This window comes from Vidua macroura, chromosome 29 (assembly GCF_024509145.1).
Source record: "Vidua macroura isolate BioBank_ID:100142 chromosome 29, ASM2450914v1, whole genome shotgun sequence".
Lineage (NCBI taxonomy): Eukaryota > Metazoa > Chordata > Aves > Passeriformes > Viduidae > Vidua > Vidua macroura.
Window position 1 is genome coordinate 2,720,647 of NC_071599.1, and position 25,761 is coordinate 2,746,407.

Below are 25,761 nucleotides of genomic sequence, written 5' to 3' on the forward strand. Positions count from 1 at the left end.
TATCCACTGTGGTAGGAGCTGTAAAGAGGGTGAGAAGCCTCTTGCTCCACTCTCCTGGTCCATGCTGTACCTGTGCAATGCCAGCATCCAGGCATCCACTCCCCAGAGTCAGAAGTGTTCCTTTGCATACCCAGGTGGCTCCTTGGCGTGCCCAGGTGACTCCTTGGCGTGCCCAGGTGGCTCCTTGGCGTGCCCAGGTGGCTCCTTGATGTGCCCAGGTGGCTCCTTGATGTGCCCAGGTGACTCCTTTGCATACCCAGGTGGCTCCTTGGCATGCCCAGGTGGCTCCTTGGTGTGCCCAGGTGGCTCCTTGATGTGCCCAGGTGGTTACTTGGCATGCCCAGGTGGCTCCTTGGCGTGCCCAGGTGGCTCCTTTGCATACCCAGGTGGCTCCTTGGTGTGCCCAGGTGGCTCCTTGGTGTGCCCAGGTGGCTCCTTGATGTGCCCAGGTGGTTACTTGGCATGCCCAGGTGGCTCCTTGGCGTGCCCAGGTGGCTCCTTTGCATACCCAGGTGGCTCCTTGGCATGCCCAGGTGGCTCCTTTGCATACCCAGGTGGCTCCTTGGTGTGCCCAGGTGGCTCCTTGGCGTGCCCAGGTGGCTCTGATGGCACCTGCACCTGCCAGGAGAGGAGTGGGAGCAGTGCAGGGATGCCCTGGAGAACGAGGGGTTCACCAGTGGTGCTGCAGGGAGGTGGAGGCAGAGCTGCTTTCGACACCTGCATTTCCACTCGTGCTGCCAGGTTCATCCCCAGCAGGGGCCTGGGGCTGCTGGGGCTCAGCAGGGGCTCTTCCAGAGCCTTTGGTGAGAGGTGAAGCTCTCCCCCTGCATCTCACACTGAGCCTGCAGCATCCTCTGACCCTGTGTCCCAGGTTTTGCCTGCCGTGGGGACATGAACCACGGGCCCACAGGAGGCTCCAGCAGGATGTGGGGCTGCTGGAGTGGGTCCAGAGGAGGCCACGGAGATGCTCTGAGGGCTGCAGCACCTCTGCTCTGGAATCAGGCTGGCAGAGCTGGGGGTGTTCAGCCTGGAGGAGGCTCCATGGAGATCTAAAGGGGCTCCAGGACCTGGGCAAGGACCTGGAGTGACAGGACAAAGAGGGAATGGTTTGAAACTGAAAAGAGGGAGATTTAGATGGGATATTAGGAGAAAATTCTTCCCTGTGAGGGTGGAGAGGCCCTGGCACACGGTGCCCAGAGAAGCTGTGGCTGCCCCATCCCTGGAAGTGTCCAAGGCCAGGTTGGACAGGGCTTGGAACAACCTGGGATAGTGGAAGGTGTCCCTGCCCGTGGCAGGGGGTGGGATGAGATCTTTTAGATCCCTTCCAACCCAAACCAATGTGTGATTCTGTGAATTACAGCAGCAGCCAAAACCAGGGGAGGAGAGCAAGTAAGAGTCACTAATGTCATTAGAGGAATTACTGGAGAGGATTTGCCACAACAGATCAGGCCATCAGTCCTTCAGGGCCAGGCCGCTGACTCTGGCAACTGCCAATATGGTTTACATCAGGGGAAAGGCAAAAAATCCCCTGCTAGTGTGGGGCAGTAATTCCTTCCTGACCCCTTTGGTGATCGGCTTATGCCCTGAAGCATGAGATTTGATTACCCTCTTAGACTTACAAGGTTAATTCTTCTAGATGAGGCTCATGCCCAGCGTCAGGGAAGGTTTGAGGTTTCTGTCCCGGGTCAGGAGTGGATGCACAAAGCCCTGTTAGGTGATGCTTTTGAGTGATGTGGTGGCTAAATGGCAAATCCTTGCTTTTCTCTGCAAGCTGCAGGGATGGGAGGGATAGGGAGGGATGCCCTTGGGCCCTGTCTGCAGAGGGAATATCCCCTCATCTCTAGAGGGATAATTTGGTGTTTCTGCTGAGCTCTGCCCAGGTTCCTGGTTGATCTGGGGGACATGACCCCACACTCTTCACTACTCAAGGGCAGAACCCAAACCGTGCTTGTCACTGGCCTTCAAGGCCAGGAGCTGCCCCATTTTTTGGACCCCACATCTCGGCCTCACCTCCTTTCCTCCAGTCTTGGTGGCTGAGCCCCTCGTGGTGCCTGGTGAGGTGTGTTTTGGCCAAGTGTCCCCAGCACTGGTGGCTGCAGGAACAGCCCTGGGCTGTTTGTTTAGGTGGAGACACCGTGTGTTTTCCTCCCGAGGGCCAGTCAGAGCCTGGAGGCCACCCTGGCAGGGACAGCGAGACAGGTGCTGCTGGGAAGGGGGGCAGAGAGGCAGCTTTTGGGTTTTAGAGCCTGTCCTGCCACGGCTGCAGGAGCAGAACTGCAGCTGGGTCCCACCTGGAGTCAGTGCGGCCACGGCTGGGCTGTGGCACTGCCCGGCCTTGGCAGCTGCCCACCAGCAGAGGTTTTGGGGTGGCTGACAAGTCCAGAATGCTGCTGGGGAAGGGGAGCTATTGGTGACAGGCTGGCCCTCGGGTGACTGAACGTGCAGCAGAGTGCGCCGGGAAGCAGGCGCACGTGGCGGCCACGGCAGCACAGGGTACCACCCTGCACTTTCCAGGCTTTGAGGCGATTAGAGCTGAATCTCATTACTGCTTAATTACCTCTGGGAGCTGGCGGGGAGGGGCAGCAGCTCCCCTCCCCTCCCCTCCAGAGCTGCCCCTGCTCTGCCCTCCCGCCACATGCAGGGACGCGCTTTTTGTGCAGGACCCTGAGGGTGCGTTCTGGGTGCTGCTGGTAGCTCCATGTTGAGCTCTTCAGGCCGTGGCTGTGATGCCACTGACAGGCAGAGCAAAGGCAGCAGCCTCGTTCACTCTCCTGGCTCCGCTCTGCTAATTAAAGCTGTCCGTTGCAAAATTGATGCTGTGGTGGAGGCCCAGAGTGGAGTTGAGCCTTCCCATGTGGAGAGGGAGCAGGTCTTGGCACCCAAGGGCATCTCAGCTCATCTCCAGCCCTTCCCCTGGAGTCTGCTTTGCCCCCAGAGCAATGCTTAGCACAAAGCCGTGACCTCCTGCCTCTTATTTCCTTCTTCTGCTTTTTATTTGCTGAGAGGGCACTGGCCAAGCGGCGCCTTCCCCGTCAGCGTGCCGTGTCTTCTGGGGGTGGGGGACCCTCAGATGCTGTCTGCACTGCAGCCGGGACAGGGAGCCCCAAACCAGCTCCCTCTCCAGCAGCTGGGTCCTGTTAGCAGTGCGGTGGTGAGAGCAGAGCGTGGGCTGGGAATCGCAGCCCAACGTCTGCCCGGCAGCTGGAGCTGGTGTCGGAGCCAGCACCCAGCCCCAGTCCTGGCCCCAGCCCCCAGCCAGCTCTCCAGGATCAATCCTGCAGGAGCTGCCTCCTCAGCTCTGGTTACAGCTCAAGGCAGGGCGGGTCGGGGAAGCAGGGGACCCCAGTTGGGCAGGCAAGGAAGAAGAACACCCCAGGGAGGTTACACAAAGGGACAGCAAGATGAAAGCGGCAGCTGGGCGGGCTCCTGGCACAGGGGGACTCGTGGTGCCCTTGGGGAAGCATAGCCTAGTGGGATAAGTGGGGGCTGGTGAGCAGGAGAGTGGGTCAGGGGTGGGGTGGGCACCCCTGGGCGGTTTTGGGGTGCTGAGCCCCAGCTCTGTGGCCCCCAGGGTTGGGCACTCGCAGCGCAGCTGCAGCAAGCGAGGACGAGATCTCCATCGCTTGAATATTCCACTTAAAAACCCGCAGCCCCCGGACAGATGGCAGCTCTGCTGGGGATTTTGCTGAAATTTATTTTCTCTTGATTTGGCAATATGTGATTTCCAACGCTGATAATCATCTTTGTGAAGTGTCTGCCTTTGGAGGATCCCAAAATAGGCAGCAATATGAACCGTTTGGAAGAGGGAGGCGAGAGAAGAGAGCTTGGGGTTGGGTCCAGTTGGGGAAACTGAGAATATTCCTTCTGCACTCCCCTTCCTTTTGCTCTCCCTCCAAATGGTCATTCCATTTTCCTCTGGGAGCTGTTGGGTCTGTGGCAGCTTCTCACCGTGGCTGTCCTTGCTCCCAGGTGACCTTCACCAAGCGCAAGTTTGGCTTGATGAAGAAAGCCTACGAGCTGAGCGTCCTGTGCGACTGCGAGATCGCCCTCATCATCTTCAACCACTCCAACAAGCTGTTCCAGTATGCCAGCACCGACATGGACAAGGTGCTGCTCAAGTACACCGAGTACAACGAGCCCCACGAGAGCCGGACCAACGCGGACATCATCGAGGTGAGGCTCCCCAGCTTTGCCTCTGCGGCAGAGCCAGGGCTGAGTCTCCAGGAATTAGGATGCAGGAGGTTGTTGCAGGGTGGGGATGGAGCCAAGCAGATCTCCCACGCTCAGTGCCAGGTGGATTTCGCGTGGTTTTGGTTCAGCCTACAGAAATACTCCCTTCCGGGTAGTAGAGTTGGAGCTGTCTCCAGTTGTGTGTTGACCTACTGGTTTGAAACTGGAGGTGCAGGTTTGCTCTGTGGGACCCCGCTGTGGAATCCAGGCACAGCACGAGATGGATCTGGAGGCAGCTCCTGGGGCTGCTGCTGGGAGTGCCTGGTGCAGCTGGTGGCACTGTTCTGAAGTGCCTGGTGTGGCTGGTCACATTGCCCCCACCTGATACTCAGGCACTGGAGGGCTCCAGTGGCCAAACTGCAGGGGAATTCAGGTGAGATGGAGCAGGTGGGATGGTCCAGTGCCTGCTCAAAGCATGGCCAAGCTCATGGGTGGGTGGGTTTGCTCAGGGCTTGTCTTGGCTGTGTTTTGTGGGTCTCCAGGGATGGCCCAACCACGCTCAGTCTGACCCATCCCCAGCACCATGCCCAAACTGTGCTCACTTCAAGGCTGCTCTCCTCCAGCCTGCTGGCATTGCTGGCATTGCCTTGTGCCCCCACACTGGCCCTCTCCACAGCTTTGTCCTCGTCCCTGGTGCTGGCAGAGCACTGCTGGGCTGGAGCATGGGGCACATTTGGCTCGCAGGACAGAGCCAGCAGTGCCTTGGTCATTGGTCACATCCTCTCAGCAGTGGCTGTGCAGATGGAGCTGCAGGGTCCTCAGCATGGGGGCAGCTGCCATTAAACCTGGACAGACAGGCGAATGAAGGGCTTGGCTTTGTAATTAGTGGCATTATGGGCATCAATTAATGCCCTCAGAGCCACTGGTGGCAGAGTGGAGCAGCACGGCCTGCACTGCTGGAGGAATTGAACTTCTGCTTCTGCCTTTGAATTCCTTTGGTGCCCCTTGGCCAGTCTGCCCAGGCTTTGATTTCATGAAGGAGAAGGAAAAAAAGCCAGCCTGCCACTGCCCCCCAAAATCTTGCTTTCTTTTTCTTTTTTATGCTCTGTAAAATGTGTCTTTTTGAGAGATTTGGACTTGAGGTTTTCACCCCATGGCTGAGCCAAGCATCTCGCAGCATCTGCCTTCCTTTGCTGGGGTTTGGAGACTCTTCTGCCACAGCACAGTTTTGTAGGGGCCTTGAAAATGGTTCCAAAATGTCTTTTTTGGCCAGTTTGAGCCAGGTCATGCCCCTTTGCTGTGCAGATGCCGGCGGTTCCCTGCCGCAGCCTCTCCGGGATGCTCAGCCTGCGCTCGCAGCATCGAACAGATTTGTCTTGGCCTAAAAATACCATAAACATTTTGGGCAGCGTTCTCTGTTCCCTTATGGTCCAAGATGCAAACACTCCCAAGCCGACAAGTTACACACAGTCCTTGGCACCCAAAGAAACACTGTGTTTGCACCACATGAAAAGCTGGATCTGCATCCAAAGCCAAGGAGAGGAACATCGGGAGCGGAAGGATATTGGTGGATGGCAAGAAAAGGAGCCCAAACACGCCGGGCTCGGCACGCCTTGCTGGCAGAGCTCTCATGGAGCAAAACCTGCTGGGGTGCAGGCAGGTTTGGAGGCTGCTCAAGCATCCCTCCCCATCCTCGTCTTGTCTGGGAGCAGGGTTGGGGCTGCTCTAAGATTTTTACTGTTTCCTGAATCCATGCCCCCAGGAGACCTTTCCTGCTCTTGGTGCTGATTTCTGTTTCCCCTCGCCCAGGTCAGGTTCCAGCAGCCCAACTGTGTCCCCACTGCACACAAATCCAATTTATCTCCTGTTTCTCGGTGGCTCCCAGTTGAACTTGACTCACAAAAAGTATCTTCTCATTCTGGAAGCTTCCCTACATTGAGCATTTAGAGACTGTGAAAACCAGGCTGGGAATTTGCCACCAAATGTGATTGTAAGTGGATTTCAAGGGGCTGCTGCATCAACCCACCTTCCCTGTGATTGTCTGCCTGCCTTTCCTGCTGAGGGATTTGGCCCTGAGTGGCTCTGGCAGCATCTCAGGAAGGATGAGGAGCAGCCAGGACCTGGAGGACTTGAGGCAGAAGCATCTTGATTTTGTTCTTCTGGTGGAAGGGGAGCAAGCAACAGCTCTGGAGGGCTCAGCCAAGCACTGCCAGGCTGGGAGCTCCTGGGGCCAACAGGACTGGCTTAAGGCAGGATAAGTTGCTCTGTCCAAATTACATTTTAAAATGACAGTAAACACGAGATCTCCTGGTTTTTGGTCCTGGAGAGTTGGATCTGAGGGTGGGACTGAGGGCACCCCATCCCATGCTGCACAGGAATGTCCTTGAGGGGTTTATCCCCTGGATATTTAGTGAGAGGCAGAGCTGCTCCATGCTGAGCATACACACCCCTAGCTCAGGAGGGGTTCCACACCCCAGCTGCCTTTTGGGGACCATTCCCTGGGAGGACCCCCCTGCTTTTCAGCTGTGCCAGGGCTCGGCAGTGGCTCTCAGGAGTGGGATTCGGCCACACAACCCCCGCAGCTTCTCCATGCCCGGCAAAGTCCTGGTTATTGCAGGCTTTTAAGTCGGAGAAAATCTCTCTAATGCAGAGAGGGGGGTTTCCTTAATCAGGCGGGGGCCAGCTGAGCCCCCAGACAGGCACGCTGGGTGCCACGTGCCCGCCCGGCCTGGGATCACGCCGGCTTTGGTCCTCGCTGTCGCTTCTCGTTTCCTCCCAGCCTGGCTGACGTGCCAGCTCCTGATAAGGGACTTGGACAGAGCAGAGCTCGCCGGGCACCAGCGTGCTCCACAGCCAGTTAAAGGCACACAGCCCCTTCTGCCCTTTCCTTGGCTGAATGTCCTGGAGGGGCTGATTTCCCCCTGATTCGCCTTCCTGGGGTTGTCACTCCCCAGGATGTGTTAGATCAGACGTTCTGCAGGATGCTGGGGAGGTGGCAAAATGCAGAGGCAGCTGCCAGTGTCAATGTCTTCATCCTCATTCTCATCCTTATCCTCGTCCAGACTTCCCCAAAGCCCAGAGTGGTTGAGTCTCCCTCCTCTAAGGGAAGTCAACCGCATCCTGGTTGAGCATCGTTTCCTCTCACATGTTCTGCATTTCCTGCTGCTCTCTTACCCTCTTCGGGTTGGAAATCTGCTCCCCTGTGAGCTGCAAGCATGGCAGTCAGAATGTTGCCTGGAAAAGCAGGATGTGCAGTGGGTCCTGATAGAATGGGGGGCCCTGAGCGTGGCAGGGAGAGGGGCAGGTGATGAGTGAAGTGGGCTTTGCTATGGGGAAGTTCTCACCCTGGTTTTCTCTGAAAATTTTCTGCTGTAAAGAAATTCCTTTTAAACCTCTTCCATATGAAAAAAATGTTGTGTTCTGCTGGCTGCAGCCCAGTGACAGAAAGGTTTCCTGAAAACCTCTTTGCATCTTCTGTTTTATCCCTGGCAAAAAGAAAGAGGAGAAATGAGAAGGAAAGTTCTTTTCTAAAAGACCTTGCAGAGATCCCAAAAACAGGAATCTTTGGGTTTAATTCCCGCTCCAGCAGAATTGTTTTCCTTTTACATCATCCTGACAAAAAGCTAAAAATGTGGGATGCACTTTTATTTTTTTTTTTGTTAAAAAAAAAACCCGAAAGAACCAGCAGCCAACGCCCGTATGGCTGGAAGTGGCATTTTGTTGTCCCAAAGCCCTGGTTGAGCAGCAGATTGCTGCAAGCCACGCTGCCTTGGCTCGTGTCCTGCTGCCACTCCAGCCCGGTCACTCCCCGCCGCCGGTGCTTCCCGTCCCACCGTGCTGCAGATCAGCCCCGTGCTCAGCCCTGCCAGCTCTGGAGCTTGTCCCCATCCCCTTCCCTGCAGCTCCTCAATGTCACAGGCCACAATCCCAGCCCCAAGGTGACAATCCCAGTTCAGGCTCGCTGTCCCAGCTCACGGCTTTACAGTCCCAGCTCACGCTGCTGCCCTGTAGGAAGGATTTTTTCCCCTGGCTTGAGACTTCCTGGGGCTGCTGGTGGGTGTCCTGCAGGAGCAGGGATGGTGACACCACAGCTGCCACTCACAGCTCAGCTGCTGGGGACCCACCCTGCCAGGAGCTGTGGGTCTCACAGACAGTGAAGTTATGACTGATTTTACCAAGTTGGTGGCTGGGGAGAGCAAAGAGACCAAGGCAAAGCTGGGACACCAGATGTGTTTGGCCCAGAGAGAAAGACCTGGGGAAAGAGGAAGGGGTGATGCCGTGAGCTGTTTCAGGGTATGGGTGAGCAGAGCCACATCCACCCCTTTCCACTGCTTTCCTTGGCAGACTTGTTGAGGGAACAACCCCCAGGACGATTTTGTGTGGACTCAGAAATGGCAAAATGCTGAGGCTGGTGGTGGCAGCCCCTTGCTCGTCCCTGTGCTTGCTTCAGGTTTCGAATGTGGGCAAAGCTTAGGGGCTCTGGGATCTGCCTAAAATCCTCCCTGGTGGCAGTGTTGCTGCAGGTTTTAGAAAGGATGTTGTTTCTTGGCCGAAACCTCTTGAAAAATCCCCTTGTGGGGTTCCCTCCTTTGAGGGTCCTGGGGATGGCAGTGGCTTGTCCATCCCCTTCTGAACCTGCCAACCTGGAGGAGAGGACTTTTCAGGGATGTGAGGGATTACCTTCCTGATCCCCAGGCAGGGAAGGGAGGGCAGAGGTGAGAGGTCCAGCTCCTGTCCCTGCAAGGGGAATCGTGTGGAGGTGGGCACAGCCCTGTGTTAGACACCAGAGAGTCTCTCCAGTGCCTGAAGGAAACCCAGCTTCATTGCTTCACTGCTCATGGAACAACTTTTTCCATTTTGCCTCTGAAAGAGAAAAAGGAAAAAAAACTTTTTTTTTTTTTTTTTTTTTTTAAGAGAAAAGCTCAACTTTCCGTCTTTTGGCTGCGTCGGCGAAACAAAAGGTTTGGGGGGGGAAAAAAATCCACAAAAAGCAGTTTCAAAAAAAAAAAAAAAAAGGCAAAGCTGTTCCTTCCCCACCAGCAGCACCTCTTCCTCTTTTGGGCCATTCTGAGAACAAACAAGGACATGTACAAAAATAGAAAAATAATAGGGAAAAGTCCTCGGGAAACTGCAGAAAAAGGCCTGGGAATCTCCCGTTCCTGGCAGTGACTGATTCCCAAAACTTTGCTCTGTAGACACTCAACACAGGAACCAGGGATACCAGGGATTACTAAGTATTATTAGGTATAATATTAGTATTAGGTATAAGAATTATTATTCTTAATTATTATTGGCTGATTAGTTAATAATTATTAGGTATCAGGAATTCCTGGCAGCACCAAACAGGGCATCAGATGCCACCACGGTCAGGAGTGACTCGGGTCCTTCTGTATGTGAGCAAGGACATTTCCCCAGCTGAACCCAGTAACCAGGGTGAAAGTGGTGCCTGGGAAGGCCCAGGAAGGAATCATTTTAATGGAAAATCTTGTGAAAAGCTTCAGCTGGATGGAGAACAGGCTGGGGTGGGTGTGGTGCCCTTTGTTTGGCCGTGGCTACCTGGCAAAAGGATCCATGAGCCCAACCTGTGGTGCTGAGCAAATCCTGCCAGCAGTGTTCCCAACCCCTCTGGAGACATCCTGGGTTTTATTCACTCCAGCAGCATTTCCCCCAGGGGCTCTGTGTTTCCTGGAGCTCACAGGTAGTTGGAGAGCCACTCCCAAATACACTTTGGCCTCAGAACGGAGATGTTTGTTGCTGTTTAGGAAGGCAGAGAATTGTCAAGACTTTTTTTTTTTTTTCCCCCTGCTGAATTTGGCATGAAAAGGGATCAAGACTTCCAGGAAATTCTGTATCTTTGACTCCTAAAAAAAAAAAAAAAATAAAGAGCTGGCAAGTGCTGGTTCTGTCATAATGCCTAATTGCTTTTGGTATGTTGAAAATAGAGGGACTCAAAGTGGATCTCAGTGGGCTGCTGAATATGAGAGAGGGACTTTGGGGTGTCACTGTGCCCTGTGGTCAGCACCTGTGGGCTCCTCCTGTTGAGGAGTGGTTGTCTCACCTCATTACCTCGATGTAGCAGTGCCCAGGACCTTTCCTGTTTGTGAGCCCAGTCTTGGTGTGGGGTTTGCTGCCCAGTGTTGTCACCACCACCCCCTGTGTCACCCCCAGCAGGGCTTGCAGCAGTCGCTGTGCCACCTTCCCTGTCGTGGGATGCTCTTCCTATGGCACCTTTGCATTTGGCAAATGCCACTTGTCTGGTTTTGTCAGGAAATTCTGACAAATTTGACAATTTGCCTGTAATTTGGGGGTTTATTTTCCTATTTGGCTGTTTGTAAGCAGGTTTTCCCTGTTTTTTGCAGGACAGCAAAGGGCATGAAGGTTTTTTTCCCCTTCGTGATGTTGTGGCACCTGAAAGTGACGAAGATGCCTGAGTTCACGCAGGGCCAAATTCAGTCCTGGTGTAAACAGAACCTTTGAAAACAAGGAAGTTTCTCTCTGTTGCTCCCCATGCTGTAATTCCTAAATTAGAGACGCCCTGGCATCAAAACCCAGGGGCTGTATCCTGACTTTTTTAACCCCAGCGGCGTCCTGGGGCGATGCCGTTGGTTTGTGCAGGGGCAAGTCCTGGCCGTGCAGGCCGGGGGGTGTTCTTGGGGGGGAGCTGCCCGTGTTCCCCACCTCCACTGCCCCATCTCAGACTGTTCCGGTTGTGTTTTCAGACGTTAAGAAAGAAAGGTTTTAACGGCTGTGACAGCCCAGAGCCCGACGGCGACGACTCCATAGACCAGAGCCCCTTGATGGAGGATAAATACCGCAAAGGCAGCGAGGATCTGGATATCCTGTTCAAGCGATACGGTGTAAGTACCTGCCCGTGGCTGGAAAACCTTCATTATATGTTCTTTTTCTGTTTCTCTTCTGTTCGACTTCCCCTCAACCTCGTCCCCCGCTCCCTCCCCGACACCCCCGTGTCCCCCCGCACGTAACAGGCGCTGAACAAGAAGCACAGGGAGTGCGAGAGCCCGGAAGGGGATGAAGTGTTTGCGCTGACCCCGCAGACGGAAGAGAAATATAAAAAGATTGATGAGGAGTTTGATAAAATGATGCAGAGTTACCGGCTCGCAGTGAGTAGCTGGTGGCCTGCAGCCCCCTGGTCCCCTCCCCGGTGCCTCCAGGTGATGGGGGGGTTGGATTTTGCATGGCTTTGCTTTGGAGCCTGCCATGCCTTGGGAGCCGATGCCAACAGCCCCTGCAGCCCTGAATGCACCTGGCTCTTGAGCGCCCTTCCTGTTGCCCATCCTTGGAAAAGTCATTCCTACTAGCTCTGGCATTCCTGGCCCTCCTTGGCTCTGGCCAGGCAGTGCAGGATGGTATTGTTTGTCTCCTCTCCTCTACTGCAAGTACTGGATTAGGGACTCCTTTTCCACCCTCTTTTCCTCCAAAAACGAGATTTTTGTCTGGGTTAAGATCCCAGTGTTCATGTGAGCTGGTGGCGGGTGCCGACCTCTCACATCCTTGCAAAGCTCAGCTTGGTTTGGGCTATTCCACATTAATTCCCCCCAAATCCACCGAGCCCTCAGGGCAGCTGGTGGCTGTGGCAGAAATCCAGGGAGGTTTTAGCCTGTGATCCCTGAGCTGTCACTGGCACTGGGGTGGCATCAGGACAGTGCTGAAAGGGATTTGTGTCAGGAGACGGGAGGAGGAGGGGGCCACGTTTCAAATTAGTTGTTAGTTCAAGGGAGCAGAGACTATTGATGCAGGCCAGGGCTCTTCGGGGGGATTAGCCCCGAGTTGCTGCAGCAGTAATTAATGCTGCGGGAGCAGGGGGGAGGCTCCTGTCCAGGGCTGGATGCAGCACAGCAAAAATGACATGCACAGCCCCACCCAAAATAATCTGCCCTTCTGTGCTTTGCAAGCCCCCACAAGTTAAAATTCTGGCTTTTGTCGAGAACTGGGCCTTGTGAAATCCCCGCGTTTTGTTTTGCTGACTCAGCGCTGTGTTGCTCCACGAGCCTCGCAAGGATCCCAAAATCTGCATTTTGATCCCCTAGATCTCAGGGTGGATGGGGTGGGGAGGCTGCCCTGAGACCCGAGAGGGCTGAGGAGGTGGAGGAAAGTGAAGTGCAGGTGGTGATGATCTCTTGCAGCTCTGCTGTGACAGCGAGCTCAGCCCCATGAGAGGGGTTCAGGGCAGGATTAGCTCTGTCAGGACATGGATCTACCTCAGCCTCCCTGGTTTCACTAGGGGGGTGCAGGTTCCCACCCTACCAGGGTGTGTGGGGTGGGAGTAGAGCCCCAGCAGGACGTGCACCACCCCAGCACCTGGCACAAGCCCTGCCACTGGTGGAAAACAGGCCGAAAAGCCACCTGAGCTTTGTCCTAAGTGCAGAGCACCCTGGTGAGCAGGGGCTGCTCAACACCAGAATGTGTCTGCTGCGAAGGGAGGGCAGCATCCAGACGTGCCAATCCGAAGGGACAATCTGTGCCCAGAAGTCCTTTCAGCAGGTGACATTCAAGCGCCCGGGTGGCTCCTCATCAAGGGCACAGCATCTGGCTCCCCCACTAAACCTCCCTGGCAGCAAGGGGCCGAGCAGTGCAGGTGGAGCGTGTGTGGTTGAAGAAGATGCTTTTTCCGTTTTAACGCTGGGTTGGTTTTGTGTGTGACCAGAACTAACCCAGCGGGGTGGCCGGGGCAGCTTAACGACGGCCGCGTCTGCTAACGAAGGGCCTCGGCGGGGCTGCTGCCTCTGGTGTTTTGCCCTCACTTCTAACAAGAGCAGGAATGGTGGATTTTGGCTGATGTGTGCATCTTCTCCCCCAGACTTTGGACCGACGTGCAAACCGCCCTTGTGCCCTCTCTGGGGCTGGGTGTCCTGGGTGTGCCGGGGCAGTGTCAGCCCGCTGCGTGTCTGCAGCTGCAGGGGGTGCAGCTGGACTGAGGGCAACCTGGGCTCCCGGGCTGGTGTATCCAGCTCACAGCTCTGCCACGGCTTTGCTCATGCCGTGGTGTGGAGGAGCTTCAGCTCTTCCTCTCCCTCCCTGGGAGCGCTGCGCGCACACGGACGCGTTGGCAGTGATTTATTACACAACGCTGCTCCGGTGTTCGTGCAACGCCCAAGAAACCTTCCTCCTCCTCCTCCTCCTCCTCCTCCTCTGATTCTGCTGCCGTGCAGGATGAGCTCCCGGGCTGAGCAGAGGGAGGGCTCCGTGTTCCAGCTCTCCCTGGTGGTGTAGGAGTTGCTGAGCCCGTCCCTGTGAACGGCAGCCCCGGGAGCGGTGCCGCAGCGCAGGCTCAGAGCCGCTGTCCTTCGTGGCTTGGCTGCGGCCGCGGGATATCTCGGAAGGACAGGATGCCCTTGGGAGGCAGGTGGGGAGAGTTCCTGGCAGTGAGGCGTGGGTGAGCACTGTCCTACTCCTTCCTGCCATCCCACCTAAGGAGCAGGACCTATCCAGGAGCAGATTTTTGGAGGAGAGGGGGCTGCAAGGCAGCGGGGACATGCCCCAGCTGCAGTGGGGAGACCTCGTCTCCCTCTTCCCTCGCTGGTGCAGCCTGTGGGGTTCCACCTCTCCATTCAGTGCTGGGCTACTCTCCTTCTCCATCCCGGAGCAAATTAAAGTGGGACTTAAGCAAAGCCCGTGCTAAAGCCTCTAAGCAGGTGCCAGCTCCTGTTAACGAAGAGCAAATCAGTGACATAAGACAAACGGCTGGGATAATCGCAGCGGGTCTGGCTCCCACGGGACGCTGGTAGGTGAAGCTGGTCCTCAACCTGCAGCCAAGGATAGGGCTTCAGTGATGCTCCCGCATCCCTGGGATCAGCTCGTCCTTCCCAGCAGCTCCCAGAGGAGACAGGATGGATCCCAGAGTCACCCAGGGGCTCTGTGGAGCAAAAGGAGTCTTTCCCAGGTGCTCGGCCACCAGCAGCAGTGCCAGCCCAGAATGGGGATCCACTGCTGGATTCCTGCTGGCTGAGGAACGGCCTCATAGAGGAATCCTGCCTGGGGTGAAGGGCAGTGCCAAGCTTGGCTGCTGTCGGTGCTGGCGGGGGCAGACCACCAGGCTGGTGCCCACCTTCATGCTCTGGGCTGCTCCCAGCCTCTCCTTCATGCCTGCCCTGAAAACACAGGGGGTAAATAAATACAGCCTGAAAAAGAGGCCAAAACAGTTGTTTGCAGAGCTCGGGTGTGTCCGAGAGGATGGCCCATTGCTCTTCCTGATGTTCCCTGGTGGGGAACTGGGCTCTGGTGCATCCCCTGCAAGGTGCCAGCGTGGCTTTGAGCACAGCACCGCAGGTCAGCAGTGGAGGTTTGAGCAGCCTGACTGTCTCCCCTTGGTCAGCAGCTGTGCTGTGCTGCAGGAACTCGGCTCCCCTTTACCCCCTGCTCTCTGTTCAGTCCACAGTGCCCGCTCCGAACTTCGCCATGCCCGTGACGGTGCCGGTGACCAACCAGAACACGCTGCAGTTCAGCAACCCGGGCAGCTCGCTGGTGACCCAGTCCCTCGTGACCTCCTCGCTGACAGACCCCCGGCTCCTGTCGCCGCAGCAGCCGGCGTTGCAGAGGAACACGGTGTCCCCAGGGCTGCCACAGCGGCCAGCCAGTGCAGGTGAGCCACACTGCGCCCTCACCTCGTCCTTCCTGCCTGGCTGGGCTTGCAGCACCGAGCATGGAGCATCCCTGAGGGAGGGGACGGCCCTGCTGCTTCCATCCCCTGTCCAGGACCACATTCCAGCAGCTGTGGGTGGCAGAAGCATCCTGGAAGGGTTGCTGCCCCTCTGTGTGCTCCTACCCTCCTGCCAGCCATTGATGCCCTGTTTGTGCCTCGGCCCCAAACTGAGGGCGACCTCCGCACCTTACCCAGGTCTCTTTGAGAGCTGGATCCCTGCAGGGATCTGTTTTGGGTTGGGCAGTGCAAGATGAGTCACCTGGCGCCGTTCCCGGGCTCGGGGGTGGCTGCTGGCATCCTCCTCGCCGGTGGCACTCCGGTGACATGGGTCTGGCTGCCTAAAAAGGGCTGTTCTCAGTCGGGCCGTGCTGGCTGCAGTTGGCTGTGGGCGATTACTCATGTGGCTCTGCTGACAGATCTGAGGAGCAGTCATTTCCAGCAGGGACCGGCGATGGGTGGCACAGGACAGGGTGGGGGAGAGGAGTTGTCACCCACGTCCCCTGCAGTGGCAGGGGGGGACAGGGACGACGTGTGACCACAGCCCGGCTCTCCCCTAGTATGATCATAAATGATAATATTTCTGCTATTTTGGATGGCACAGATGGTCTGTAAAAGCCACCCGGGCTGCAAATGGCAGAGCTGGTGCCAGTCACCACCCGGACGTCTGGGTCCTCAGCTGTGGCCCCTGAGGCTTTGAGAGCTCCAGGGAGCTTTGCAAAGGGGATGGATTTGGAGAGATTGCTCCAGATTTGGAGAGATTTGGATGGATTTGGGAGGTGCTTCCAGAAGCAGGTTGTGTGGTGGGTCAGGGTGAGCAGGAGGAATGGCCTGGCTGGGATGCAGCAGGAACTGTGGTTCAGAGACAGCTTGCTTGCTCACTGCTCTCACCACGGTCTCCAAGGTGCCTCGAAGTACTCAGGTGTCAGGATGAGGCCCCAGACCTGCAGGAGAGGGCTCATTCTGCTCTGGACTGGTCCCAGGGAGCAGCATTTCACTGCAGGCAGGATGGCAGAGCCCTGCTCGGGCACAGGCAGCCATCTCTGCAGCTGCAGGCATCTCCTGCCCTCTCGTAGGCCCCTCAGCTGCGAGCAGAAGAGGCTTCCTGGTAAAGCAGACCCCTCTGGGGGCTCGCCGTTTCCAGCTCACTCCCTGCTCGTTTGAGGGGGATCATTTTGCGGTTGTGAGCGCAGAGGTGTTCCAAGTCCAGCCATCTGTGTCTCATTCACTCGCTGCCTGGGACACGGAAGAAATCCTGTTTATAGGAGCCAGGGCCTTGCATGTTAGAAAAACTCCTTTTTTTTTTTTTTTTTTTTTTTTTTTTTCCCCTAAATTTTTTTTTAGCATTGCACCAGAGCTGGTTGTGTTGTTTCCAAAGCAAATGCAGAGCGAGTGCTGGGTGGGTACCTTGACAGTGCCTGGCGCTGCTGGCTCGGGGATGGTGTGGGAGAAGGGCAGCCAAGGGGGGGTGTACGGGGCTGGGGGTGGGCTTGGCATCACTCACCCGAGGAGGTGGGCCCTCTTTGGCAGCACAGTGCCTGGGGTGCAAGTGGAGTCCCACAGCAGGGCACAGCCACAAAACCCTGGTGGAGTCCCTTCTCTGGGACTTCGGAGGGACCTCTGGCTTTGCAGCCCGTCCCTTGAGGAGGGGGTGCTGCAGTTTGTCACATCTAGTGAGTCATTTCACCCTTTCTCAGGCCATACAGTTTTTTGGGACCAATCCTGCTCCCATATGGGGAGCAACTGCGCTTCCCTGCACAGCAGCAGCTCAGCCCTCCCACCCTCCTCCAGCTTTCAGGGGCTCGCTGCAAGCCCAAAGCTGAGAGCCACGGGCTGGATAAAGATTCGTGTCTCAGGTTTCCCCATCTGGGTTGAGAAGGGCTGGGCAGTGGTTAGAGGTGGGGTTTGGCACCGAAAGCCCCTTGTTGGCCAGCCCAGGGCTCCGGGTTGACTGCGGTCGCAGCTCCGGAGCCTCCGCGCCGGCTGCTGGCTGCAATCGCCGCCCGCGGCGTGGTCAGGCAGCCCCGGCTGGGGAATAGGTGGCTTTCAGAAATAACTTCATAACAAGGCAGAAGAAAGATCAAGTCTTCTTCCAGGCGAGGCAAAACGTTCTGGTTTTTGGGAATAAAAAGGTCTAGTTTGTCCCAGCCTGGTGGGGAGCGTCAGCACTTTGCTGCAAGTGGGGGGACCATGGGAGTCGGGATTGCTGTGGCATCCTGGCAGTGTGGGGTGGTTTCCACTGGGTGTGAGCATTACAGGGGGGATTTTGTTTCCCGTCATGCTGCTGGGGCTCTCTCTCCCCCAGCAGCACCAGCTCCGTGTCCCCCAAAGGGGGGCTTGGAATAAAATAGCTGCAGTGTTTTCCAAGCTGCCTCCTTTGGAACAGGCTCCTGTGCACCTGGCTCCTTCCCAAAGGAAACGGATCTGCCTGGATAACGTTTCCCAACCTGATCACCAGGAATGCTGCTCATTTTGCCCAGGATTCTCTCCCCAGGAAGACAGTCCCGCTTTTTTCCCTCTGCCTTTTTCCACTGTGCCCCCTGCCTCCCTGCCCCCCCAAAAAGCAGGGATGTTCACCCAGTTCCTGCGTTGATGGTGATCCCATCTCTCCTCTTGCTTTCCAGGGGCGATGCTTGGGGGAGACCTGAACAACACGAACGGAGCCTGCCCCAGCCCCGTGGGTGAGTAAGGAGCCTTTCAGCCCCTGGCTCCATGTGGCACTCCTGCCCTCAGTTTCCCCACACGCCCCGTGGGATTTTGCTTTGCTGTTGGGCCCTGCTGGTCCATAGGGAAGCGCTGGGGAAGATTTTGCTGCTCTTGGCAGTGGGAGGGGCTGGCATGTGGAGCTCCAGGCCAGTGCCTTTGTTGGGGGAGCTGGTTTCAGTGGAGACCCCAGAGACCAAGGAGTCTCCATCTTCCCAGGATTCCAGGAAGAGCTGGAGAGCAGGGAAGTGACCCCCAAAGACCAGGATTTGGGTAGCTCTGGGTTTAGCTGCTGGTGCTGCAGCCAATTCTCCACCCTCGGGTGATCAATTAACACTCAGTTCCTCCTCGTGCTTGGGCCCTATAAAGGAACTTTACTGCAAGGAGAAAAAAGCTCATTAAGGGCCTTTTCCACCGTGAGAGCCTCAGTGCTAATGAGGCTCAGGCCTCATGGCTCAGCTCCTCAGCTGTAAAATGCACTAACAATATCTCCATCCCCACGTCTGCCTCTGCCATCTGCAGGCTGAGGATGTTGGGCCACTGCTGGTGTAGGCACAGCCCAAAAGCCAGCAACGGCCCTGGCTACTGCTGGGAAGCAGCTGCTGCTGTAGGCACTGGGCTTGGCAGTGGTCCCAGGCTTGGCAGGGTAGATGCCATCCATCCCAGGGCAGAGGCAGCCTTGCTCCTGGGCCCGACTCCTCACCCCTTCTGGGCCTTTTTGCAGTAGGTGTCCAGCCGACAGCACAGGGGAGGAGTGTGGAATTCCACATTGCCCCAGTTAAAACCAAACTGGAGCCAGGTCCCACTGGTTTTTGGGTGGGGTTGGTCCAGTTGTGGTTCTGCAGCACCGTGGCCACCCGACCCCGTCCCCTGCACTGTGGCTACTGCCAGGAGTAGCCATTTCCCTGCGCTGGGCAGCGCCGTGCCGGAGGGATTTCTTGGCAGAGCGAAACCCGCCCGGGTGGTTTTGTGGAGCAGCGTCTCCCGGGGTTCTCACAGCACCCAGCACGGAGCTTTGCTGATCCTGGAGGGCAGAGGGAAGGGGCCGTGGTGCCACGGCCCCCAGGCAGCTCCGCGGGCCCCGTTGTTCCCCCGCAGCCGCCCCCATGTCAGCTGTCGGGAGCAGCCGTGGCCGTGGCGGGCGCAGAGCTTGGCAGGGCCCGTGAATGTCAGCATTGACGTCACCGAAGCATTCCCTGCGTTCCTGCTGCCACTGCAGGAAATGGGTGTGAGGAGCAGGGACAGCCCGGCTGTGGCCAGCCCCGGACCCCTGCTGCCCCCAGACCCCCGCCCTCCCTGGGGCTCCCCTCGTGGCTGTGGGAGGGGACTGTGGCTCTGGCACTGCGCTTGCAGTTTTCAAATACCTGGTACGTCTCTTCCTCCTCCTCCTCCTCCTCCTCCTCCTCCTCCTCCTCCTCCTCCTCCTCCTCCTCCTCCCTTGCAGTCTCTGCAGCACTGAGTGATCACCTGCTGCCTCTGAGTCATCAGCTGCGGGTGCCTCTGGCCGGATCCTGCAGTGATGTCGCTGGATCCCTGCATCCTGCCCACGCTCCCTCCGTGGCGTGTGCCACCCTCAGGATGCAGCACCCCGTCCACCCCGCCTGGCCCGTGGGGGGATGCTGAGCCCTGAAGTGTCCCTGCTCAAATTCACAGTAGGGTGGTGCAAAGGCAGGCCAGGGTGCTCCTTTTTTAGACTCTTTTTGTGGTGGGGGCCCTTGGTTGGGAAGTCCTGGTGGGAGTGTAGCCCTTCTCTCTCTGGCTCACAGGGCTGGCCGGATCCATGCTGGGTGGACATGGCAATGACAGCAGCAATGAGAGCCCAAGGCCACCCATCTTTGGGGGTGAGTGGCAGCACTGGAACCCAAACCAGCTCCTCTCCAGCACAGGGAGCCACCCCAACCCACACCCCAGGTGATACAGAGATAACATGGTGTGCTTCAAAACAGGGAGTCACCATGACAGCCCCGTGTGCATCCACGCCGGTGGTGCCTCGGGAAGGAGAATATCACGGGGTTTAACATTTCTTTTGGCTTTTCCATGGCACTGCAGGTAGCCAGAGTCACCTGAGGAATTTCTGCTTTGTTAATAAATCTAAACGCCGGTGCCCCTGTGAGCAGGATTCACGGTGCACAGAGGTGCCAGGGCCTGATGCACCAGGCACACGCCTTATGCACGGCTGCTCACGGTGATTTGGGACTGGCAGGGCACCTCACTGGGGACAGGAAGGCCAGGCCTCTCCCTCCATCAAGGGGATGCCTCAGTTGCCCGCCTGCACCCACCATGGGCGTCCCTGAGGGCAGCTCCCAGGCACCCACCGGGGCAGCACCCCCCGTGCCACGTCCAGCCCGTGCCCGCCGTGTCCAGCCCGGGACAGCTCCAGGGGGACAGGGCTGGAGCTGAGCCCCCGCGCGCTGCGGCTGCGGCGTCACTGCCACCAGCCGCCTGCTGAAATGCAGATGCAGCGCAATGGTAGATGTGATTAATAATGCAATCAGCGACCTATTTTTCCCGGTCTAACGTGCAATGAATATGAGGGCTGAATCCTGGTGATTGCTGAACGCCTTTCTATCTTTGGGGCCTATTCATGAAAAAAAAACCAGCCCTCATCAGAACAGTAATCTGATCCAATTTATTCCTTTCCTGATGTTCATCAAATCTTTTCCTTTTAATTTTTTTTCTTCCTTTCCTTTCTTCTTTTTTTTTTCCCCCCTCTCTTTGCACATAAAATCCTTAAGTGGGGCAGCAGGAGGAGGAGAAGGAGGGAACCTTAGATCTTCAAAGGGGCAGTGGGAGCAGTGAACTGAGTCTTCACTCTGCCACAGCCCCTTTTCACTGCCCCAGTACGATAAAGAGACCTTAAAAGTGAATGTGCCAGTAATTACCCATCTTGGCAGGGCTGCGGTGCCCAGCCAAAGCAGGGAACGAGCCTGGCTGCAGATCAGGCTCTGAGATTTGCTGGGTGTTACTGCAGGAACAAGGGGGAGTCCCTGCAGGGTGAGGAGCTGCCCTAAGCACTGTGGGCTCGGGGCTTCTGCCTGTCCCGGCTTCACCCCGCAGGATGAACCTGCCGGGGTGCACGAGGGTTTTGGGGAGCCTGGGGGGATGCAGTGCTGCTCTCCCACGAGGAGGAGCACCCCACTGCGACACACTCACCGTGCATATGTTTACCACAGCTGTGCATTCATCCAATGCAGCGTGTTCATCCCCATTGCCCCGTGCTCGCCGTCACCACGCGTTCACCACCGTCGCCATGCCTTCACCTCCCTCCTCTCTGTCACCCCGTGTTCCTGCAGGAAATGGCTACGTGAGTGCCCGAGCCTCTCCGGGTCTCCTTCCCGTGTCCAACGGCAGCAGCCTGGGCAAGATCATCCCGGCCAAGTCGCCGCCGCCGCCCTCGCACGGCGCGCCGCTGGCCGCCAACAGCCGCAAGCCGGACCTGCGCGTCATCACCTCGCAGAGCAGCAAGGGGCTCATGCACCACCTGGTGAGTGCCCCCAGGGCTGGGGGGGGTCCCGTGCCAGCGGGCAGGCCGCAGGGGACTTGGGTGCTGTAGTGCTGGGAGCTGGCTGGGGCCGTCCTGGAGGGGAGGTCCGAGGATGAAGGCTTGGGTTCCTGCCTGCACCATCCTGGGTGGTGCAAACCCTGTGGCAGGCACCACTCTGACCTGTGTGCCCCATGGAGGTGCAAACCCTGTACCAGGCACCACTCTGACCTGTGTGTGCCCCATGGCTGGTACAAACCCTGTACCAGGCACCACTCTGACCTGTTTGTGCCCCATGGATGGTTCAAACCCTGTACCAGGCACAATTCTGACCTGTTTGTGCCCCATGGAGGTGCAAACCCTGTGGCAGGCACAATTCTGACCTGTTTGTGCCCCATGGATGGTACCAGGCACCACTCTGACCTGTTTGTGCCCCATGGAGGTGCAAACCCTGTGGCAGGCACAATTCTGACCTGTTTGTGCCCCATGGAGGTGAAAACCCCATACCAGGCACAATTCTGACCTGTTTGTGCCCCATGGCTGGTGCAAACCCTGTGGCAGACACAATTCTGACCTGTTTGTGCCCCATGGCTGGTGCAAACCCTGTACCAGGCACCACTCTGACCTGTTTGTGCCCCATGGATGGTTCAACCCCCCTGACAGGCACCACTCTGACCTGTTTGTGCCCCCTGGGGGCGCGGGTGTGGTGCCAGCGGGCACGCTCGTGGTGGGTTGGGGTGCTTGAGTTAACGGTGCCTCTCGGTTCTCTCCCTGTACTCCCACGGACAGACCGAGGACCACTTGGCTCTGGTGAGTTCCCCTCTGAGCGTGCATGGTGGCGTGGTGGCACATGGGCTGCTTGTCCCCTCGGTCCTGCCCTGCCCTGGCGAGGCATGGGGCACACAGAGGGGGGTGGACACTGGCTCCCTGTTTCATCCAATCCTGCTGCAGAAAATAAATCCCCAGAAAAGCACGCTTTTAGGAAAACCGAGTTCCCTGTGGAAGAGGAGGAGCTGGCGTGAGCTGCAAAGTGCCTGTTTCTCTAGCAAGGCCAAAATTGCTGTGTCGGTCCCCGTGGGGAGGTCAGCCAGGGTCCCTCTGGGGACTGTGGAGCTGAGCTGGGCACTGCCACTGCCCATGGGGCTTCGCTGGAGCCACCACAGCTACAGCACAGCAAGACCTGGCCCACTGCCAGCACATGAGAGACAGGGAGTAAATCAGGCTCTTCCCATATTAAAGATATTATTTAAAGCCTGTGTAAATCCACTGGCTGGCTAGTACACTCCCTAAACCTCCCTTGTGCATGGGGCAGTTTTCTGTGTTATTTTTATGGCTTTTTTTCCTCTCCCTGCCAGCAAAGTGAATGCCACCTTGTTTGTGGCAAGGATTCACTCTGCTCTGCTGCTATTCTGGTGCAGGCAGATGGGTGACAGGTCAGCTCAGCAAGGGAAGGGCAAGAGCTGCTGCGGGATGCAGGTCACGCAGCCAGGGAAGAGCTCTCCAGAAACGCAGGAGAAAGCCAACCCCTCTGGCAGCCTGCACCGAGACACTCCTGGCCAGGGCAAGGATGGGCCAGAGCTTTGGCAGACGTGAATTCTGCTGCTCTTCGTGTCCCCAAACCCTTCTTGCTTAGTGGCCCCCTTTCAGCACTATGTGCCTCAGTTTCCCCGTGTGTGGAGGGAGACCAGTCACTCCCCCACCTCCCCATCTACTCGTTCCTGATCCCTCTGCCCAGGGGCATTCCCTGGCTGCACACTGAGCAGCGTTAGGTGAAAATCCACTGGGGTGGCATTTGCAGCTTTAATTGGTGGTCTGAGTTAACCTGGTGGGTTTTTGCCTGACGTGAAAAACGTCCTCGCCCCAGCCAAGGTGGCAGCAGTGAGGTGGAGGGTGATGAAATGTGGGCAGGGTGGGACAGGGACCTTGGCACTGCTGGATCAGGAAGGGGATTGCAGAGTGTTGTCCCTGCAGATCCCTCCTGCCTGGTGCAGATGCCCCCCTGCTCCGCTAACCTTCTCCCCAGATTTGCTCCCTCCGTATTGCTCAACCTACACACCAGATCCTCTCTCCAAATGGCAGCTCCCACCTCTTTCCAGGCAGCTGTGAGATGAGTCAGAATCCCTCTGCTGCGTCCCCGCTGCCCGCAGCCCCAGCCCTGCCACCCTCGGCGCTGCTCCTGCAGCTCTGAGCATGCTCTCCTCCCTCAGAGGGCTCAGAGAGGTGTCCCCCCATTTCTCTCCACACTCCTCACACTCCAGGAGCAGCGGGGTCCATTCACTGGATCCCTTCCCTGGGAGCATGCTGCATGGTGTGTTACCAGCTGGAATGGCAGCTGGGAGCGTTGTCTGCGGGCACGATGGGAGTGGCACGATGTGGGGGGCAGCTTGCACACCTCGTCCCTGCATGGATTGTGGTGAAAATCGGGGTGCTTTCCCCAGCTCGGCTGGGGCTGACGTCCCCACGCTCGCCTTGTGGCGTCGAGGAGGTTCCTGGGGCTGGCACACCCTGCCCAGCTGGTGTCCCACCAGCCCAGCCCTGTGGCACGGCCACACTCGTCCCTGTGCCCTCCCAGGAAAGCCACAGAGCCCTGGAGAGAGGGGCAGAAGGGATGGGGCTGTGGGGGCTGCATCCCCCTGGGCTGGCTCAGGGTCTCGTGCAGGTGGGACAGGGACAGGGACAGGGACAGGGACAGGGCTGTGCCTTCTGGGAACACAATTCCTTGCAGTGGGCACGGCCAGGGGTGGCTGCCAGCAGGATGCATGCCAGGAAAGCCCTCTCCTGCAGCCCCCCACAGCTTTAGCAATTAGAGCCCTGGTAATCTCCTTCTCCAGGCCACAGGAGGGACCTGGGGCTGGGCACTGTGTGGGCGCAGGGCGAGCAAATCCTGCACAGCCAGGTGCTGTTACCCTCTGCAGGTGGCCAGGGCAGGGCTTTAGCCTCCAGCCTTGTCCCAGGAGAGTCTCCCTGGCCGTGGGGAAGCGTTGCAGAGTCTGTGCCCAGCCCTGCAAGGCCCTGGGAGCCCTCAGTTCCACGGGGAGGCTGCTCACTGTGCCCCAGCCAGCCTCGTGCCAGGCGTGATTTAAGCTGGGCACTGCCCCAGTCTTCACAGGGTGACGTGTGCTGGGGTGCTTCGGATTAGAGTCAAGCCTCTTGAGTCTGATTTAAATCAGATCAGCAGAGACAGCCCAGATTATCTGCCTTGTAAACAGGGCTGAATCTGACCTATAGATCTGCCCACATAACTGCCTGGAAAACCATGGGGGGAGGTTGGTGTGCACCGGTGCAAGGGCAGAACTTTTCCCCAGTGGACCTGCTAATACCTGAATCACCAAAACCTTGTGAGGACACCGAGCCAGCAGGCTACTGAGCACTGGACGTGGAGTTCAGGGATTCCAGAGTCCCTTTAAAACCCTGAGGCCAGTGCTTAGCATCCTCAGCTTCCCTTGAGGCACGGGCTTGTTCTTGGCCACCAGAGCTGCATGGAGGAGATGCCGGCTCTGTGCTGCCTCGGCTGGTCTTGGTTTGCTTTGGTCTTTTGTCACCCTTTGGAAGCTCAGCAAACCTCACATGCAACCTCTGGAAAGCAGTGAGGAATTGTCTGAGGCCTCCTGCTGATGTTCCCCCTCCATGCACACGTGGCTGGTGCTGGTGGGTGAGGCCCAGCCCTGGGCAGGATGGGGACTCAAGGCCGTGACCTGCACACGAGTGTTGCAAAGTCCAGAGTGTCACTAGCTGGTGTGCTTTGTACTTGCCTTTTTTGCAGTGTGGAATGGCTACAGGATCAATCCTGCTTGTCCCACGGTCTCCATGCTCAGCCCCAGTACATGCCCAGGGGGTCTGGGGGGGGCCACCACCCACAGAAACGACCGAGTCCAACCATCTGGGCTTTAACTCCCTCCCTGTTTGCTCCCACAGCAAAACACGCAGCGGTTGGGTGTCTCTCAAGCAACTCACTCTCTGACCACACCAGTTGTTTCTGTGGCGACTCCGAGTTTGCTGACACAGGGGCTGCCCTTCTCAGCCATGCCCACAGCGTACAACACAGGTAAGACATGGCAGGGCAGGGCTGTGACAGAGGACATGGCAGGGCAGGGCTGTGACACAGGTGGGACATGGCAGGGCAGGGCTGTGACAGAGGACATGGCAGGACAGGGCTGTGACAGAGGACATGGCAGGGCAGAGCTGTGACACAGGTGGGACATGGCAGGGCAGGGCTGTGACAGAGGACATGGCAGGGCAGGGCTGTGACAGAGGACATGGCAGGGCAGGGCTGTGACACAGGTGGGACATTGCCAGGACACGGTACTGACACAGGTGGGACATGCCCAGGGCAGGGTTCTGACACAGGTGGGACATGCCCAGGACACAGTTCTGACACAGGTGGGACATGCCCAGGGCAGGGTTCTGACACAGGTGGGACATGGCCAGGGCAGGGTTCTGACACAGGTGGGACATGCCCAGGGCAGGGTTCTGACACAGGTAGGCCCTGGCCAGGACAGGGCTCTCAGGTGGCTCAGTTGAGCAGAGGGAAATGCTCTGCTGCAGGCAGCCTGGTGCTCCTGCAGAGCTGCTCGTGGAACTCTCCACTGCAGGACGTGGTTGAGTGCAAAGGTTCCACAGGACTAAAATCAGGGGTAACCTCATTATGTAAGTGGTGAGAGCTCATTGTCATAGCCAGAAGGGCCGTGAGGGCTGGTGTAGCCCATTGCACTGTGCAAGTGGATGTTAATTACAGCTACACCCATCCCCG

General features: G+C 57.5%; 1 protein-coding gene across 9 annotated transcripts in view; it reads left to right on the forward strand.

Moving 5' to 3' along the window:
• The window catches only part of MEF2D (myocyte enhancer factor 2D), a 74,630-nt gene that overhangs the window by 43,861 nt on the left and 5,008 nt on the right, over positions 1-25,761 (forward strand). For 6 of the 9 annotated variants that reach the window (XM_054001078.1, XM_054001081.1, XM_054001077.1 and 3 more), the window contains 8 exons: positions 3,970-4,173; positions 10,890-11,027; positions 14,560-14,770; positions 17,452-17,508; positions 19,297-19,371; positions 20,824-21,014; positions 21,801-21,821; positions 24,927-25,056. In XM_054001078.1, the coding sequence (XP_053857053.1) occupies positions 3,970-4,173; positions 10,890-11,027; positions 14,560-14,770; positions 17,452-17,508; positions 19,297-19,371; positions 20,824-21,014; positions 21,801-21,821; positions 24,927-25,056 (1,027 nt within the window). The remainder of the gene's footprint in view (positions 1-3,969; positions 4,174-10,889; positions 11,028-14,559; positions 14,771-17,451; positions 17,509-19,296; positions 19,372-20,823; positions 21,015-21,800; positions 21,822-24,926; positions 25,057-25,761) is intronic. The other 3 variants (XM_054001083.1, XM_054001084.1, XM_054001085.1) reach the window with 3 other exon arrangements.